Here is a 20,647-nt window from a genome sequence, read left to right as displayed (position 1 = left end):
TATTACCTGAACCTACGTTTTTGATAGCTTATCTAGATTGCCGTGGCGATTTAACATATTATACACAGGGATATAGTCAAGAGATCTGATTTCAAAATGATTATCTCCTTTGACTAGAATGATTGCAAATGTAAAAAATATACAGAAAAGCAAAATATTTGGGTGTTCAAGCTTTAATACCACAGTGGACTGAACACAGGATGCTGGAAGGTGAACGTTGAAGATGATGAATTGCAAAGTTTAGAGGAAACCCTGTTGCCATGAATGGAAAAGTTTGTGTTTGACGGGACACGAAGATCGAACAACTCTGTGGTCTAGTGGCTGAACGGGCCTGTGGTTTTCCAGAATGAAGCTCGGATTTTCATTCTCAGATGTGCACTGTAGCCTGCGAAATTGTTCCAGCTGTATAAAAGAAAACAATACTTTCTTACTTTGGGCATAAAATTTGTATTACATCATGTTGGTTTTCATGTTTTTGAAAGTGTAGAATTGTAACGAAATGCAAACGTACATATTTTGTACTTTAAGTAGCTTCTACGATGTTTACAATGACTTTCAAGGTGTTGGAGGAGACTGTAAGTTGTTCAGCAAGACTTACCTGCTCTGAGCTGACAGTTATGGCCTCCTGAAGAATAATCCAAGTAACACACTCAAAGTAAGGTTTTGTGGTTAGCGATCCCATGTAAGTCCAGTAGTTAAGATCCTTTGGAAGGAGGTCAGTAAGATCAAATTCTGTAAATGGACATGTTTTACCCTAAACACATAATAAAAGCATGAAAGTGATTAGTAGGATTTAGTTATCCTACATGCTTCATCCGACAAAGAGCAAAATCTTGACCACGTTCGAAGTTATCATCATTATCCAGGAGGAACTCAGCATATATATATTATATGACATATTACTGTTAGGGGTATTGAGAAAAATAACGTACCTTTGTTTTAACTCTATCCAGATTTTGTATAATGCTTTCCAGAACGGGGTTTGTGTCTCCGAGCTGAAAGTAGAAATCAACTACAAATGTTAAAGGAAAACTATACCCCCCAAACAATGTAGGTCTCTATAAAAAGATATTGTATAAAACAGCTCATATGTAAAATCCTGCTTCATGTAAATAAACCATTTTCATAATAATATACTTTTCTAGTAGTATGTGCCATTGGGTAATCATAAATAGAAAATTGCCATTTTAAAAAATAAGGGCCGCCCCCTGGGATCGTAGGATTCACTGTACTCACAAACATACCAACAAACCATACATGTAAGGTCACATGAGCCAATTAACAGACAGATTTCTGCCTTTTGCTTCCACACTTCTTCCTGTTACAGTTCGAGTTGTAGTATTTCTGGTCAGGTGATCTCTGAGACAGCACACAGACCATCACGAAATGGTGGCTCGAGGCAAGAGATGTAAAAGGGCAATATTTACTTAAATATATATTCCAGTTTGGTAAGATTCTTTAATATGCCACTTAATATGATATGAACTATCTGTTGCTTAAGTGTTCATTTTTGGGGTATAGTTTTTCTTTAAGCATTTTCCTTCACTGTAGCAGCTACCAAAACATGGTCAGTTATACATCTATTAATCCATTCATTATGTATATAATCCTTATACATATATACAAATACAAATTCTGCAGCCGATTTCATTGTCAAACAAACATGACTGTATTCAAGGAGAAATGCAAAGGAGCCACAACTGTAAAACTGGGAGCTTGCATAATGTTCTTAATGGTGCTGGAGAACAATGGCTACCAGAATCAAAGTCTCTAAATAACTGAAAATAGCTTTCATTCGCCTCTGTAAAACTTCAGTGTGTGCATATTTGCAAGTCAGTGGAAAGAAAGATCATAATATGCCTTTATGTTTCCAAGAGACTACTACAAAAGTACAATAATTGTTTCATATAGGCAGCTAGCCTTCCTTTAAATATGATTCATTTAAATATGATTTTTCCCCGAAGGTCAGTCAGTACAAACTAACCTGAGTTTTGTTCTTGGGCCTAGAGTCAGAATAATGTTAACTTGTCTTTGGGGGTCAAAAAATTATGTCCTAAGCACATAAATGATTTCTATTTCTATCTGTCTTCCCTGTCTTCCCTATGCTAGTTCCAAGTCCTTAAGTTCTGCATCTACTGTACTTTGCGATGTCCCTCTAGGTCAGTCTCTTATCTGCTTCCCATCTGGTACCCATCCCTCTGCAATATGATGGAGGCCATGTCCTCTAGATGACACTGAGTAAGAAGGTCATAGTTTGTAATCCTCTATGGCCAGAAGGTTTAAAGAGTCTTTCTCAGATGTGTGGTATAAATGACTGTTAAATAGTTAAATTGGGTTGAAAAAAGACAAAGTCCATCAAGTTCAACCCCTCCAAATGAAACCCCAGCATCCATACACACACCCCTCCCTACTTTTAATTAACATTCTATATACCCATATCTATACTAACTATAGAGTTTAGTATCACAATAGCCTTTGATATTATGTCTGTCCAAAAAATCATCTAAGCCATTCTTATAGTCATTAACTGAATCAGCATCACAACATCACCCGGCAGTGCATTCCACAACCTCACTGTCCTGACTGTGAAGAACCCTCTACATTGCTTCAAATTAAAGTTCTTTTCTTCTAGTCTAAAGGGGTGGCCTCTGGTACAGTGATCCACTTTATGGGTAAAAAGGTCCCCTGCTATTTGTCTATAATGTCCTCTAATGTACTTGTAAAGTGTAATCATGTCCCCTCACAAGCGCCTTTTTTCCAGAGAAAAAAACCCCAACCTTGACAGTCTACCCTCATAATTTAAGTCTTCCGTCCCTCTAACCAATTTAGTTGCACATCTCTGCACTCTCTCCAGCTCATTTATATCCCTCTTAAGGACTGGAGTCCAAAACTGAACTGCATACTCCAGATGAGGCCTTACCAGGGACCTATAAAGAGGCATAATTATGTTTTCATCCCTTGAGTTAATGCCCTTTTTATGCAAGACGGAACTTTATTTGTTTTAGTAGCCACAGAATGACACTGCCCAGAATTAGACAACGTGTTATCTACAAAGACCCCTAGATCCTTTTCATTTAAGGAAACTCCCAACACGTTGCCATTTAGTGTATAACTTGCATTTATATTATTTTTGCCAAAGTGCATAACCTTGCATGTTATCTTGGCTAAGTCACTTTTTGTCATATGCAAGCACAATGAACCATAAAGCAGTGTTGGTTTTGCTTGTGATGTTCCTAGCTTTACGGAGCCTGTTTCGATTGACATTTTTAGGGCTACCATTTTTTGATCAATACTCCCAAGGTAAAGGAAACTATAAATGGTAGTTTTTACCAAAAATATTCACTGTTGCTGGTGTTTAAAAATTCAAGGCCATGTTCCAGTTTTAGTTTCCTTTTGACGGACCTTCAAGCCTACCATTCAGCAAAGTACCTTCAAGCCTACCCATTCAGCAAAGGACCTTCAATCCTACCGGTTCAGCAAAGGACCTTCAAGTCTACCCGTTCAGCAAAGAACCTCCAAGCCTACCTGTTCAGCAAAGGACCTTCAATCCGACCTGTTCAGCAAAGGACCTTCAAGTCTACCTATTCAGCAAAGGACCTTCAATCCTACCTGTTCAGCAAAGGACCTTCAAGTCTACCTATTCAGCAAAGGACCTTCAATCCTACCTGTTCAGCAAAGGACCTTCAAGCCCACCTGTTCAGCAAAGGACCTTCAAACCTACCCGTTCAGCAAAGGACCTTCAAGCCTACCCATTCAGCAAAGGACCTTAAAGCCTACCTGTTCAGCAAAGGACCTTCAAGCCTACCCGTTCAGCAAAGGACCTTCAAGCCTACCCATTCAGCAAAGGACCTTCAATCCTACCTGTTCAGCAAAGGACCTTCAAGCCTACACCTGTTCAGCAAAGGACCTTCAAGCGTACCTGTGCAGCAAAGCTGCACAAGTGCTCTTCCCTCTCCTGCTTGTGACGGTGAATGTGGGTCAGTAAGGCTAAATTGTCTGAAAAGTCTAGGTTATTTAATGTTTTAACAAGGGACTACCTGAAACTTCTAGGTATATCATCAGGTGTCTGCCACAAAACCCAGTTGAATAGGAGATTAACAATTAGTGCAGACATCACACATCCCAGTCTGACACTTGCCTTTACTTCAAAGAGCATATTGCTATAGTGCCCACCACAGAAAAGGTCCTTGTAGAAGCTATTTATCACCTGTACCAAATGTTGTGGTATGCCTTAAACTCTCATGATATGCCATATGAATGCTATCAAATTCCTTATAGAAAAAGTTGATATAAAGCTGTCTTTGTACTGCTCGAGCTGGTGGCAGCCAATCTGTCTTCAAGTTTTTAAACAGATAACCAGTAAATGCCACTTGTTAATAATAAGTCTACTGTAAAGTACCATACCTTTAAGAAAACTCCTACTACGGCTACACCATCAGAATGCTGTGCAGCTTCTTCAAATGAAGTGTACTTTTTGGAATTCCAATGTACTATGTGAAGCTAAAAAACAAAACAGGCAGTTAAAACTAGTCAGTTCTTATCCACACAGCATGCATTAATATAAAGCATGCACATAAGTATAAATAATACAGTGTTACTAATTGCTAGTACAACTTGATGCACATAGAAAACTGAAATAACTTCAATTATCATTGGCCCCCAGATAGAGATGTGCTGGGACCCAGCAAGTTTTAGGTTCCCACTGTGTTCACAAATATAAATATTTCATGACTTTTCACTAATTCTAGTTGGTATAAGTGTTTCTACACTGGGACCCTTTTGTTCTGTCTTTGACCAAGTAGAATGTGGAAATAATATGCTTTGGCAGCCACGGGTACCATTTATCTTGCCATCACCCCAGTCCTCTCTTTGTATGTCTCCAAGATCATCTGTTGATGGTACTAAATGCGTCAGGTGCTCAGACACATGTTTTATTCCAATATGCCTTCATTCCCACATGTTAGTTACATAAATGATTTGTTAATTAGATCACAAGGAGAATGGAAATACACAAAGTGACTCTCACCTCAGCAGGATACAGTTTTCCATCAATATTGTGTTCAGAGCCATCCTTATCGGATGATCCCCAGTGGAAATGGAACTGACACAGGCGGTAATACCCAGTTAATGGCCCCTCTCCAAGTACTGCAATAAATCCAGACATGTATCAGCGGTGTTTTGTACAAGTATTTTGGTGGTGACATAATAATAAGGGAAAATATACAACAACTGGCAACCCAATCAGCTCTTTGCTTTAGTCATATCTACATGAAATAATTAAAGAAGAAGTAAAGGCTAAAATTAAATAAGCTTTATCAGAAACGTCTATAAAAATACACCAGTAAACCCTGTAATGCTGTTCTGAGTCTTCTGTGTACACATGGGCTTCTGTATCAGACTTCCTGTTTTCAACATAAACCTCAAGGGCTAGGGCTTGAGCATGCTCAGTTTGCTCCTCTCCCCCTCTTCCCCTCCCTTTCCCCCACTCCCTCCTCCCCTCCCTGCTGTAATCTGAGCCCAGAGCTATGACTCAGGCAGGAAGTGATGTCACACCAAGCTAATATGGCAGCTGTTATCCTAAACAAACAGAGAGAGCTTCTAGAGCTGTTTATTCAGGTATGGTAAAGTATTCTGCAGAATAAATAGAATGGTATAGCTTGCACTATTGTGGCTAATATATTGGCAATAAACTGCTTTGGTAGCTTTCCTTCTCCTTTAAAGACTAAACATCAATTAGATGCAATGGCTTACATCTCCAGTAGCAGTTATGACAACAGAGTAATGATATCTAGCTAAAAGGTAGCTGGTAGTCTCCTGCATGTCCATACCCGTATATGCGTATTGTGATACTGTGGCAAAAGGTGGACTTTAAGGCCAAGGGCAGACGGTTTGTTGGCTCCACTGCTCTCATTCTGTGTATTGTTTTGTAGGCTGAAAATAGTGAAACACCTCCATGCCCCATCTCCATTAATTTGAGCCACTTCCACTTGCATGCAGTCCCGTGCAGCAGAGAGGATGGTCTAAAAATATGCTTTTGCATATCTGTCAAATAGTAAGAAGAGCATCAACCACCTTAATATTATTCCTGCATTTGTGTCTCTGGGCTGACCTCCACTGTGCTCTTGGTATCCACATGCAAGCGGCAGCGGTTCATTTTTATGGAGTTGGGGCACGGAGTGGATCCACTTCTCTCATCCTTAAAAAATGATGCAGACTGAAAGCAGTAGAGCCCTTGACCTAATGATTATGTTACTAGCTGGAAATCTGGACTGATAAAAGATTCAGCTCCTTTTGACTTTGGGGAATCCATTCTATCTCCCAATCCTTTAGGCTCCAAAAACTAAAATGCAGGTTTTATGACGCATACATTCAGTATAACAGTCCATAGCACACGAACACCAACAAGTGCGGACAGATACCTTTCTTTTAGTGCAATGTTGCCGTAGGGAGCAGTTTAATAGTTCTAATATCAGCCTATTTGGTAATACAGGAAGAGACTGTTTATCATTGACATCAGTCCCTGTCCAGAGGAGCTTACAATTTAATTTCACTGTTATAGTCACACATATTATGGTCGATTTCTAAATTAAAACTAATTAACCTCTCATTGTTTGTTTGGAGTGTAGGAAAAGCCTGGGGTACCTTCAGAAAAACCCACACAACCAAGGGTAGAATATGGAAACTCTTTGCAGAATGTATCCAGGTGAGAATTGAACTCAGGACTCCAGCACTTCAAAGCAACCATGCTAACCACTGAATTAAAAAAAAAAACCTACATACCTGATCTATCACATGTATCTTCAAATTCCACATTGAAGCAATGCCCAACATTAACAATACGTTTAGCTGTTTTTGGATCATAGCTGAACTTCAGAGGCTTCAGGGAAGGATCATACTTTGCCGTTCTGGTGTGAATATTGATGGGAGACTGGAGGTGAGTTGGACAAGGCTTGTGGTGTGAATTGTGCAGACCCATTTTGTGCTGTATTCTGAAAGGTATGAAAAGGTAATGAGTAAAGAGAAATCAATGATTTCAGAGTATGTCCCTTAGCTGTAAAGTCCCATCAGGGAGGACTGATATGGAAGTATAGACAAGACTGAATTTTGAAGATGAGCTAGTTGCACCCTTATAGCAGCTAGGGCAAATAATACAAAAGGAAAACAAATACACATAAAACTTTCTGAATATTTTCAGGTGGTCACATAACAATGCAAAAATATATAATGACAGGATTTCGGTCCTTTATGTATGATATTGTGACATGCAGTAGGTGGTATAGCAGATACGGGATATATTACCCAGAATGCTCAGGGGCTTTCCGGATAAGAGATCTCTCTTTAATTTGGATCTCCATACTTAAGGCCTACTATAAAATCACTTAAACATAAATTTAACCCAATGAAGTAGGGATTAATTATATCTTAGTTTGGATCAAGTACAAGGTACTGTTTTATTATTACAGAGAAGAAAGAAATAATTTTAAACAATCTGAATTACAGGAATATGAATTTAATGGAATTTATGGGAGATGTCCCATAATTCTGATCTTTCTGGATAATGCACTTCTAGAAAATGGATCCCATACCTGTACATGATTTTTATGTATTAGATCGGGTACAGCACTCTTTTATGCACAGGAACTGTATATGTTTTTCTACATATAAAAACTCTAAATATATTTTATATAAAAATGCATTATCTTTGTTATCATTTGCAACACAAGCAAAGCTTTTCAGTGATATATTCAGAATCTTGGGTTATAAGACTACTTTGCAGAGTAGCCAGAAATATTAAAAAAAAAGGTAAGATGTAAAAATAATAGAATATAATATAAAACTTATAAAGCATAAACTCAGTCTCAGTTCCTAAAGAAGGGTCATGTAGCCTGGGAAAAAGGCAAAATATGCCTGAACTTTTCAAAATAGGGTATATTATGGTTAAAAAGTACAAGAAAGGCCATTATTTTCTAACAGGTCAAAAACAGGTCCATCATAGAACCTAGGAAATACAATCCTGCATCTGACTCTTCTTTATTAAATGCTAAATAAAGTGTTAATATATTATTTGTATGGTATCAATTATACATTGCATAGTTTTTTATTATCTGGATAAGACAGAATCATCTGCACTGATTCTTTTTTTATGATACAGCTCTCCTGTTGCTTTCTAAAATCTGAATATATTGTTAATTTTCAAGTACGATGAACAATGACATGTTATTATACCTATTATTATCACTTCAATCACGTCATGTTACAAAGACCTTATTAGTTCCATGAAATAACCAGCAAGACGTGTGAATCAGACAAGTTAATGTTTAGTTGAAAATTTGATATGCACAAATAATAGCTGGAGAGGGTACACTGAGATACACACCTTAAATTGTCTTTTACACTGTGTGTTTATCATTTTGTCATCTAATGTAGCTGCTTCAAAAGCTGATGATTGATCTTGCCTGGCAGTAGTTATAATAATACTTGTAAAGGGGTAAGAATAAAGAATTTATTTTTATGTAAATAGTTCAGCTATGCTGTAGTGCAGCCAGCAGGTGGAGCTAAGTCCACGTGTGAGCCTATATAAGACTGCTTTGCTGAGGTACTCAGGGTTGCCCGGTTGGTAGCTTTATAGCCAGATTGGGCTGTTTTACAAGTCCAAATCCAAATGGATTTGGGCTACTTTTGGAAGTTGCTGCGGGTCTGAACTTTCAGAACCTGCCCAATTTTTTTTAACCAAATTGAAGCACTTGAGTGACTTGCACCGGAGGGGGAAGACGATTTGGGTCAGAGTTCGTGTGACAGTTGTATAGAGAGAGAGAGAGAGATTGTGTGGCCGTTGCTTAGTGACCTGTAGCGTGTGTGTGTAGTATTGTTGCACAGCCAATTCCTCCAGGGCACTTTATTGTGTGGGCACTTTAACAGGGTACAGTGTGCGGGTAGAATTCAGCGTAAGGGGCAAAGGGGCTTCTGAGTGCTTTATTGGGCCACTATGTGTCATGCTGCACCGGATACATGGGCAACTGATATACTGTAACTCTATGTGCAGGTGCCTCTGCATCTTTATTTTATTAAGATTTTTCAGTGTACAAATTGGGCTATTTTTGGGCTACTTTTGAAATGGCTTTTGGCTAGTTTTTTTTTTAAATTTCTTTGGCTGGTTTTGAAATGTAAACCTGGAAACTTTGCTAGCGAATTGTCCTCTATGCCTGTTACTAAATTGGCGATGTCCCTGTGGATTGAATTTCTGGAAAATTTTCACTAGCGATGGCCACTTCACCCTTCAGTAAATCTGCCGCCATATATTTTTCATAGCCAAACATTCAGTTCTAAACCACTGCTGTAATGGCCCTTGTGCAATGTCAATAGCTGGTGGATCCCTGGAACAGTGGAAATGAATGTGGCAGCAGTTTGGACTGGACCAACCCTTGTTGCTGGTGATGTGTTTTCTATACATTTTCTTACATGCAAATTTAGTTGCCAAAAAAAAAAAAAGTTTGTTTCTACATAGTTACATAGTTACATAGTTACATAGTTAAATTGGGTTGAAAAAAGACAAAGTCCATCAAGTTCAACCCCTCCAAATGAAAACCCAGCATCCATACACACACCCCTCCCTACTTTTAATTAAAATTCTATATACCCATACCTATACTAACTATAGAGTTTAGTATCACAATAGCCTTTGATATTATGTCTGTCCAAAAAATCATCCAAGCCATTCTTATAGTCATTAACTGAATCAGCCATCACAACATCACCCGGCAGTGCATTCCACAACCTCACTGTCCTGACTGTGAAGAACCCCCTACGTTGCTTCAAATGAAAGTTCTTTTCTTCTAGTCTAAAGGGGTGGCCTCTTTAGACATAGGTCTTTTAGCATGATATATTTCACAAAGAAGCACAATGATTGTTAATACGGAAATAGAAATACTTTCTTGGGGTTTGGTAGAGAGGAGAGATATTTGGTTGAATATTTTGGGAAATATTCCTCATTGTATAATCAGGGAAGTCATTTAAGCAGGAAATCAGGATGTAGGTACAATGGCGCAACCAGGAAGGAAAGAGATTGGGAGATTCCATTTGAATGTAAAACTCTTCCTTGAAGATTTAAGAAATGATGGTTGAATATGAACATGAAAATCTGGATCAATCAGTTTCGGGAAAAGGAAGAATGATGTTGTATTTTGGTAGCCGAGGATGAGTAGAGTATAACAGTGCTTTATTAGCAGGTTCATGCAACCATTACACTGCAACAGTAGCTTCAACTCTAATATGTTTCAAGCAGTATAGAAAGTACTGTGTACACAGTATAACTCTTGTGTACAGTGACACCTGCAGGCCATTTGTATAAACACCATAAATCAGAATATCTATTGGGAAATGTAGGTCTTTTTCCTCTACAGTTGTTTCTTTTTCAACATGTACCATATTAAATAATACATGAATAAACGTTCTACGGATATGGGACCTGTTATCCAGAATTTTGGGAGATTTCTGGATAATGGATCTTTCCGTAATTTGGATCTTCATACCTTAAGTCTACTAGAAAATACTTCAAAACATGAAATAAATCCAAAAGGCTGCTTTTGCATCCAAAAGGATTAGTTTGGATTAGTTTGGATCAAGTACATGGTTCTGTTTTATTATTACAGAGAAAAGGTGACCTTAAAAACTTGGATTATTTGGATAAAATGGAGTCTATGGGAGATGGCCTTTCCATAATTCGGAGCTTTCTGGATAACGGATCCCATACCTATACACGGCTATCTGCTGGCCAAATGATACAGAGGTTACCTAGTGCATGAGTGGCAATGAGTTTCATCGTTTGTATGAAGCCTTGAAAAACGTATATATAACTGATCCTCGTGACCTTGTCCCATTGGTTAAAGGCACCATAAAGTGACATCACGGAATATAATTATTACATATGCTGAGGAACATCTTCAATAATCAATCAATAAAGAATGTACAGTGCTGGGAATTTTGCTATCTGATAGAAGAAGTTTATGTCAAGTTTCCAAATGATATGACTTGTTTCAGCCAAAGTATCTTTATTGTCATAACAGTTGTATCGTGGCTTTACATAATTTATCAGTTGCATTTAGACAACTCCAAACGATTATGATTTATATATGTGAGCCTAAACTCAACTCTAACTCTGAAGACTTCTTAAAGGAACCAGTTCCTTTCTTTGTTTACTCATTATGATTCTGAGTAGTTATTGATAAAATAAATTAAAATATGTCAGTATCCCTATATAAAACATAAACTCTTAAAGGAGACATATAGGGGCTGATTCATTAAGGGTCGAATATCGAGGGTTAATTAACCCTCGATATTCGACTAGGAATTGAATTCCTTCGACTTCGAATATCGAAGTCGAAGGATTTAGCGCAAATTCTGCGATCGTACGATCGAAGGATTATTCCTTCGATCGAACGATTAAATCCTTTGAATCGAACGATTCGAAGGATTTAAATCCAACGATCGAAGGAATATCCTTCGATCAAAAGAACTTAGGAAAGCCTATGGGGACCTTCCCCATAGGCTAACATTGACTTCGGTAGCTTTTAGCTGCCGAACTAGGGGGTCGAAGTTTTTTTTAAAGAGACAGTACTTCGACTATCGAATGGTCGAATAGTCGAACGATTTTCAGTTCGAATCCTTCGATTCGAAGTCATAGTCGTAGTCGAAGGTCGAAGTAGCCCATTCGATGGTCGAAGTAGCCCAAAAAATACTTCAAAATCAGAAGTTTTTTTACTTCGAATCCTTCACTCAAATTTAGTGAATCGGCCCCCAAGTGTAAAAAAAAAAAACAGGGATGTGCCAGCGCATTATACTCTTTTAAATATAGGATTGTGCTTTAAAAAGTAGTGTTTTGGGCTGATCTATTGAAAATGTCTGCAAAAACCCTACTAGCCACGCCCATCTGTTCCACTTCCTGCTGCCTCCTTTCCCAGGCAGAGCAGGGGAGCCAGCAGCGTTTAGAACACTGCACTGTAGGATAGGAACAGTCAGAAGCTAAGCTGGCCTGATAGGAAACTGAAACCTGTCTTTGCTTGCCTCCCCCTCCAACTGTACTTCTGGCAGGGACCATTAGGACATGCCGACCCCTTATTTAAACTTGGACTGCGACTGTAGCAAACCTATAGGGAGCTCCAATAAAGGCACCATTTTTAAAGATAGTATCTAATTTTAGCCTAAAGTAAAAAAGTTCCATATATTATTCATTACTGCCTATCATATTAGGGGGGTTCACTTATCCTATATGTCTCCTTTAAGAGCAGGGGCAGTAAAATGTTTGGTTAATAGACTTCAAGGTCTTGGCATGTACAACTTAAAAGGAAAATAAAGCAAACATTTACATTTAATATAAGCTTCATCATACTGAAATAAGAAATTTTCTAAATACAATCAATTAAAAATTATGTACCGTACTCTCTCAGCATCTGTTTCTCCTCATTCTGTCTTCATACAGGAGTTCAGTGTCAGATGAATGATCCAATATATCTTATAGGGGGGCTCCTTTTGCCTAGAAGATGTATTAGAGCTCACTCTATTGAAATCACCAGACAACATGTCTCTCTACATGCAGGATTTGTGCAAAAGGCAGTTATTTTGTTTGATTTTGTTTGTACTGGAATCAGTTATTTGAGTGAGCTCTAATTCATCTGCTAGGAAAAGAAGCCCCCTATAAGATATAAAAAGCACTGCGTATCTTGTCGGCACTATATAAATAAATGATGATGATATTGGATCATTCATCTGACGCCCAACTGCTGCATGAAGACAGAATGAAGAGAAACAGATGCTGAGAGAGGGGTAGTGAAGATCAACTTGATTATTTTGAAAACCATGCAGAATTTCTAATTGATTGTTTTTAGAACGTTTCTTACTTCAGTAAGATGAAGCTTATATTACATTTTCATTTTCGCGATAGTTCCCCTTTAAAAATAAACAGGGTGGAAGCTGATAAAATAAATCAAGAGAAGTTTGTACAGTTTGTAGGATAACAAAGCACTACTCGAACTACATGGAAACAGATATGTGGATTAGCCTCCCAGTAAATATTGCTGACAACATAGAAAAGGGAAAATAAAAGCTTATTTCTATGACACTTAAATAAAAATAAAAAAATAAAAAATTAAATAAATTAAAAAAATTAAATAAAAAATTAAAACGTAAACTAACAAAACATGAGATTATACTTTTGAATGGGCAGGCCAGTGCTTCAGTTGGATATGTTGCCTACAGTGTCCCAGGCTCTCCACACCATTCCCCAGTGACATCCCCTCTGTTCTCATTGGAACAAAGACTTTTCTACAAAGCAACATAATTTAGAGGTCGAATGTTAGAGTTTTTTTTACCTCGTATGACCTCAAAACTCAAATAGAATCTTATTTAAAGGGGTGGTTCTGTTATGTTATAGAAAAGCCTATTCTAAGAAACTTTTCAATTGACCATCATTATTTTTTACAGTTTTTCAATTATTTGCCTTTCGTATTTTGACTCATTCCAGCATTCAAATGGGGGTCACTGACCCCGTCTAAAAACACACACTTTATAAGGCTACAAATGTATTGTTATTTCTACATTTTATAACTCGTCTTTCTATTCAGACCCTCCCCTATTCATATTCCAGTCTCTTATTCAAATCAATACATGGTTACTGGGGTAATTTGGACCCTAGTAACCAGACTGCTGAAATTGCAAACTGGAAAGCTGCTGAATAAAAAGCTAAGTAACTAAAAAAACACAAAAAAAAAATGAAAACCAATTGCATATTGTCTCAGAATATCACTCTCTACATCATACTAAACATTAACTAAAAGGTGAACAACCCCTTTAAGAAGAAACTCAAACGTCTAAATATTGATAGAATGTTCCCAAATGGAATCAAGTTTTTTCTCTGAATGTCAGGAAGGCTATTAACATGTTCAAAAGGGTCACTGGACCTCTGCCATTGACTTCTACATGAACTCGGGCAGGTTTTAGGTGGTGAATGGTCGAATTCAAGTTGTTCCCACGGTCCAGGTATGATAAATCTCAAATTCAAGTTTAAATTATTCCCAACTCGAATTTGTGAGTTTTGACCAAAAATCCAACTTGGAAATTTTAATTTGAATTTACAATTCGAACCTTAAAGGGGTGGTTCACCTTCAAACAACTAAATGTCCTAACAGTTCCGAATTTGCACCTGACTTTTTGCCAAACTCAAACACCAGAGACACGATCATTCAACTTTAAACTTAGATTTTGGAAAAACAGTAAAAAATAAATAATGGAAAGTAATTGGAAAAAGTCTTTGGGGCAAATTCACTAAAGCGCAAAGTGGCTAGCACAAATTTGCCAGCGTGACGTCAGTTCGTTACTTCACCGATTTAAGTCCCAAAAAACACTGGCGTCTTTTCCTTTTTTAAGGGTGATAGGCTGAAAAAGATCGTACATTTTTTTGGGGGTACCCTCCTTCCCCCCTACATTTCCTAACATATGGCACCTAAACTATACAGTGGGCACATGTATAGGGCAAAATAACAACTCTATTTTATCTTATGAAGCTTTCCCAGGCTTGTGTAGTGTAATGTATTTGCTGCTACATATACGTCCACTGTACTTTAACTTGGCGCCGTATTCAAATTAGGCATCGCTAGCGTAACTTTGCTTTGCTTAACGAATTAACGCTAGCGCAACTTCGCTACCGTTCGCCTCCATGAGCCCAACTTCGCATTTTAGTGAATTTGCATAGCGCTGGCGAAACTACGCCTGGCGAAGTGCGGCGAAGTTACGCCTGGCGCAACTACGAATCTTAGTGAATCTGCCCCTTTATTTCTGGGGGAAAATCGAAAAACAACTTAATTGAAAAAAGTGTTTGGAAGGTGAACAACCCATTTTATAAATCTGCCCCAGATGTATTGTTTGAACTGCCTACTCAGAGAAGTAAGGTTGCACCAAGTGCCGACAGAAAGTGCAGCAAATCATCTTTCTGTATAAAGACAGTTCATCATGTGCCTTATACTCACAGAGCAGCTGATGATCGAGGCTTCATTCAAACTGTACTGAGCTTGACTTCACCAGCATTAATTTCAACATGAATCAGAGATACGGCAACAGTGCCCGAATAAGTGATACTGGTTCCACGGCATGTAGAAGGCAGTCTATTTAAGCTGGGTGGAACAGGATGGCACTGGAGGAGCGGTTACATTCATTTGTGCTCGTAATAACCAGACTTACTATGTAATGCAATACTGCAGATACCTCGCACACACACACACACATACACAAAGTTCACAAATTCTGTGCATTTTTTCTTCCTTGTGGCTTACATCTGATGCACGAGTTATTTGCTTCTGTTTCACTGTGGATGCTTTCTGTACGTCAAAATATGTTTTATACAAACGTATATCATGAAATAATGCTCAGAAACCAAGCAGCAATTCAGCATCAATCCAAACCCAGACACAGAAATGAACGACTGCATCCCACAGAAACATTTAGCATTATAATTATTGCACCGATTAGCTGAAAGGCAGTGTGACGGCACAGTGGGGGAAAATTATATATTTGTGTTTAAAGGTAAGAAAAGTGGAAAAACAGCGTCTGTGATCTCCGTCAGTCTGGCACACTAGACAGCATGTGAGATTTAACGGGTTGTTCACCTTCGAGTTAACTTTTAGTATGATGTAGAGAGTGATATTCTGAGACAATTTGCAATTAGTTTCCATTTATTATTATTTGTGTTTTTTTAGATATTTACCTTTTGATTCAATAGCTCTCCAGTTTGCAGTTCCAGCAATCTGGTTGCTAGGGTGCAAATTACCCTGGCAACTATTCATTCATTTTCCAGCGACAGTATCCCTTTAAACAAGAGACTGGAATATGAATAGGAGAGGGTCTGAATAGAAAGAGGAGTAATAAAAAGTAGCAATAACAATAAATCTGTACCTCTAAAGAGCATTTGTTTTTCAGATAGGCTCTGCAACCCCCATTTGAAAGCTGGAAGGAGTCAGAAGAAAAAGGCAAATACTTAAAAGTAAATAATGAAGACCAAATTAAAAAGTTGCTCAAAACTGGCCATTCTATAACATACTGGGGGGCAGATTTATCAAGGGTCGAATGTCGAAGTAATGGGAGTTTTTTTTGAACTCCCATAACTTCGAAATTTGAATAAAAAAAACCAATCGAAATTTATTTAAAAAATCCAAGTTTTTAACTTTGGGTGAATAGGCTGTATTCAAATCGTTCGAATCGAAGTTTTAGCCCATTCGATCAAATTCGAATCAAAGTATTTGCCCCAAAAAACTTAGATTTCTCGAAGTCCACCAAATGACTCCAAATAGGTTTAAGAAGGCTAAAACGACAATGCAGCAGGTTTTAGATGGTGAAGGGTAGAAGTTGAAGTTTTAAATAGACAGTACATGATAAATTTTGATATTCGAATCGAATTTTGGCCTATTCGATAGTCGAAGTACACAAAAATAGCTTGAAATTCTAATTTTTTTACTTTGAATTTTCACTTCGACCCTGGATAAATCTGCCCCCTAAAGTTAACTTAAAGGTGAACCACCCTTTTAAGCAGGTTATTTATCAAAATCCGAATTTATCTCACTATTTTTGGAAAGCCCCCCCGACCATATCCACATGGACTTTTCCCCCCTGTTTATCATTACATTTTCCCAAATAATTCTTGTGCGGGAAAAGTCTTGATAAGATCGTAAAAAAAATCTGAATCTGCAACTTTTTCGGAATACTGCAAATTGTTGTGGATTTGACGCCCTGGACTTTTTCGAAATCCCAGCGCAAATCAGGATATCTTTGGGACATCTGCCATTGACTGCTACATGAACTAAGCAGGTCTGAATTGGAGTATTTTTTTATTTGGACTTTTAACACCATCAGGATTTTATAAATCTAGAAAAATTCAAGTTTTTTTTTCTATAAAAGAATGGTGTTTTTTCCCTTTAAATGTCCAACCAGAATAAAATCGAATTTTGATAAATAACCACCTGAATGATACTTATTTGTGAACATGATTTCCAGAATGTGTCTCATAAAAATACAGGCAGTGTGTGGATTAGTAGCACTGCGCAGATAATAATTCTTTAGTTAGGTCCATTACAAGAATCTATACTGAGATTTGTAATAAATGGTCAAGGGAACATGTGCCATGTTACTAGGGGGCAGTAGAATATGGTTCTGTTCCTTAGGAGCAAGACTAGATCTACCATAGGGCAGGTAGTAGTTACAATACCCTGTGCACAACTGTCTAGTAGCGGTATTTGGAGCAGAAATGGTTCTCTACAGATGATACAGGCCCAGAAGTGCATCAGCTTGTAATGCTGTACAGGTATGGCACCTGTTATCCAGAATGCACAGGACCTGGGGTTTTCCAGATAATGGATCTTTCCATAATTTGGATCTTCATACCTTAAGTCTACTAGAAAATCATGTAAACAAGGTACTGTTTTATTATTTTAGAGAAAAGGGAAATCATAGATTTCAGAGATACTGACACCTGAAATTAAACTTTTTTTTACATCTATTATAATATTGGCTTTGCAAGCTACTTCTAACTTTGCCATAAAGTATTTGCATGATGCTTTAACATTACCTGTCTGATCCCCCATGTTCCTGTATGAGGGGGCTGCCATATTTGTGCAGCAGGAGTCCGTTAGCATTAGAAACTGTAACTAACAGGCTGAGATGGGACAGTCAGGTTGGCAAAGTCAGAGTGTCAGAGAGTCAGGCTTAGAAACTTCAACTAACAATTATATACAAAAACAAACCTCTCAGCAAAAAATGATCAACATGACCTATAGGTAACATTTAATGTACATTCATATGCTAAAATTCATTTTTTAGTGTCAGTATCACTTTAAAAATGTTGAATATTTGGAAAAAATGTAGTCTATGGGAGATTGTCTTTCCATAATTCTGAACTTTCTGGATAATGGGTTTCCGGATCCCATACCTTTATTTAAAAAATAAAATAAAAAAGGACACCTCTCCCCATTCTCAAATACAAAAAGCCTGTTCTTTAATTTAAACTATATTCACTGGATGCTGGCAGATGTGACAGAGGTGCTTCATTATAAATATCTACATTATAAATATCTGGCTGATTCAGTTAATGACTATAAGAATGGCTTGGATGATTTTTTGGACAGACATAATATCAAAGGCTATTGTGATACTAAGCTCTATAGTTAGTATAGATATAGGAATATAGAATTTAATTAAAAGTAGAGAGGGGTGTGTGTATGGATGCTGGGTTTTCATTTGGAGGGGTTGAACTTTATGGACTTTGTCTTTTTTCAATCCAATTTAACTATGTAACTAACTATGTAACTATATATAGGGAGTCTAGGTTTTGGGGTCATAATAAGTCATGGGACTGGTTCAATAGAATGGCCTAGTATAGCATAAAATACTGCTAGGGTCTCACACACTATTATCTATATACCTCTGCTCTATGCTGGCAGTTGTTAACAATTTATGTAGCGATCAGAAGAGCCAATTTGAATCTTTTCCCAAATGCACATACCTTACTGTCTCCCTTCCACTGGATTATAACCCAAACAGCAATACTGGACAGCACTTATTTAAACTGCCTTTACTGTACTAGACATGGCACAGACTATTCACCAATAAAGGGGGTGGCAAACTGCTATCAAGTCTTATAAAGGACTTTCCCCCAAAGATGCACATGCACAGGCTACACATTCTCATTACACTCTACATTAGTGGCAAAGTTAGTACATGTATGGGACCTGTTATCCAGAATGTTCGGGACCTGGGATTTTCCAGATAAGGGATCTTTCTTTCATTTTTTTTCATACCTTAAAGGGGTTGTTCACCTTCCAAACACCTTTTTCAGTTCAGTTGTTTTCAGATTGTTCCCCAGAGTTTTTTCAATTACTTTCCATTATTTATTTTTTTCTGTTTTTCCAAAATCTAAGTTTAAAGTTGAATGTTTGTGTCTCTGGTGTTTCAATTTGGCAGCTCAGTAATTCAGGTTCAGACTCTAAACTGTTACAGTTTTGCAACATTTAGGGGCACATTTATCAAGGGTTGAATTTCGAATTCGAAAAATTTTTTTTTCTTTTCACCCGTGTCTTTTTTTGTGAACGTTGTGATAGGGTTAACTTTCCCTTTAAAGCCACTTTAATCCACTTGTGAATTGAAATAGGGTTAACCTTCCCTTCAGAACTTTTAAAAACACTTGTACACTCACTTTTCTGCCACTGTCAACAGGTTTAAGCTGAATGATTAATTTACAGGCCTTAAATAGCCTACGGATTGAGGGAAACACCTTCCATACACAAGATTCTACTGTAGTTTCTAAAAATAAATGTTATGATTATTAATAATACTGTAATAAAGGCTTCCTTCTTCCCAATTCCAGTAATAGGAAATTATAGCATGATGCTAAAGGTCAGTGGGTGCAATCCAAAAGGCTTTCTAAAGATGCTTTCAAAGCGTCAGCTACAAAAAGGGATATGCATAGAAGGTACAGTATATTAACTCACACACATCAGAGCTCCACCTTAGGTGTGTTTCTTAACCCAAAATTCCCCAGCAGGGAATAAAGTTTCCAACTTCCTGCTTTACTAAGTACTCACAAGACATGAATCACCACACTATAACAAGGACATAAATACATGAAATACTTATATAGGGTTAAAAGACCTGTCTGAAACATTGAATAAATGTGAAAAAATGCAGATTTTAAAGGTTATATTAGTTATATAAGATTCTTATACATCTTATACATCATAATTCAGCCAATAATACACCAAGAGCAATGACAATTAACAGGCATGATATTCCCAGCATGTGTAATACATGTAACTCACTAACAATGAGACTGATCCACACACTCCTGGCAGTCTCTACCCCTTCTCTCTGAGGTATCCAGAGTGGCTCCTTTAGGCTAACAAATCTCCCATGAAAGATTCAGGGGGTTATTTATCAAAATCCAAATTTTTTTTTATTTATTTCTGAAATATACTCCGACCTTATCCGCACGGGTTATTTCCACTTATTTATCAATACATTTTGCAGAAAATTTCCTTTGCAGGAAAAAACAAGAAAAATTGTATAGGGCCAACAATCTCAGCATGCTGCTTCCATATTCCAACGGGCACCTACTTACCAATGCTGGACCCTATAGCCTTCTCTCATGGGTGCCACACTGATTGCATACCTCCCAACTGTCCCGTTTTTAGAGGGACAGTCCCTCTTTTGACAGCTCAACCCGCAGTCCCTTATTTGTACTAGAAAGTCCAGTTTTTCTCTGCACTGAACAGCCACAAAAAGAAACAAAGTTTCTAACTTAATTGGCTTTTGGCAGAGAGTCCAGAACAGCCACAATAGCAGATAAGATGTTTTTTTTAACAATTTCAAGATAAGCAAATATGTAATTGTAACAATATAAGATAACAGGTCCCTTGTGAAAAGTTAGACTCACAGTTTCAAGTAGGGATGCACCGAATTATAATTTTCCCTTCCCATCCCTAATTTGCATATGCAAATTCGGATTCGGCCGAATCTTTTGCGAAGGATTCGGGGGTTCGGCCCAATCCAAAATAGTGGATTCGGTGCATCGCTAGTTTAAAGACCATTTTATCTTCATTAGCAAAACTTGTAGGGG

At 37.6% G+C, this 20,647-nt stretch overlaps 1 protein-coding gene across 2 annotated transcripts; it reads right to left on the bottom strand.

Annotated features, from left to right (window-relative positions):
• Positions 1 to 157: 157 nt before the first annotated feature.
• On the bottom strand, positions 158 to 18,567 carry LOC496283 (uncharacterized). Of its 2 annotated transcripts, none has more exon segments than NM_001095443.1 (7): positions 158 to 402; positions 599 to 754; positions 933 to 995; positions 4,405 to 4,500; positions 5,027 to 5,145; positions 6,781 to 6,989; positions 18,539 to 18,567. In NM_001095443.1, coding segments are annotated over 6 exon segments (792 nt in total). In that variant the 5' UTR covers positions 6,977 to 6,989; positions 18,539 to 18,567; the 3' UTR covers positions 158 to 240.
• Positions 18,568 to 20,647: the final 2,080 nt, after the last annotated feature.

This window comes from Xenopus laevis, chromosome 6S (genome assembly GCF_017654675.1).
Source record: "Xenopus laevis strain J_2021 chromosome 6S, Xenopus_laevis_v10.1, whole genome shotgun sequence".
Classification (NCBI taxonomy): Eukaryota; Metazoa; Chordata; class Amphibia; order Anura; family Pipidae; genus Xenopus; species Xenopus laevis.
Note: the sequence above shows the minus strand (reverse complement) of the source record. Positions and strands in the feature narration are given on the sequence as shown.

Bases quoted from the DNA above. Each gene is read 5' to 3' on its own strand.
- LOC496283 (XM_041567216.1), bottom strand. From the start codon at position 15,043: ATGAAGCCTCGATCATCAGCTGCTCT. The intron at 4,501-5,026 runs GTGAGAGTCACT...TTTGTTTTTTAG, and splicing joins GAAAACTGTATCCTGCTGAG to CTTCACATAGTACATTGGAA. The intron at 996-4,404 runs GTATGGTACTTT...TTCTACTTTCAG, and splicing joins TAGTAGGAGTTTTCTTAAAG to CTCGGAGACACAAACCCCGT.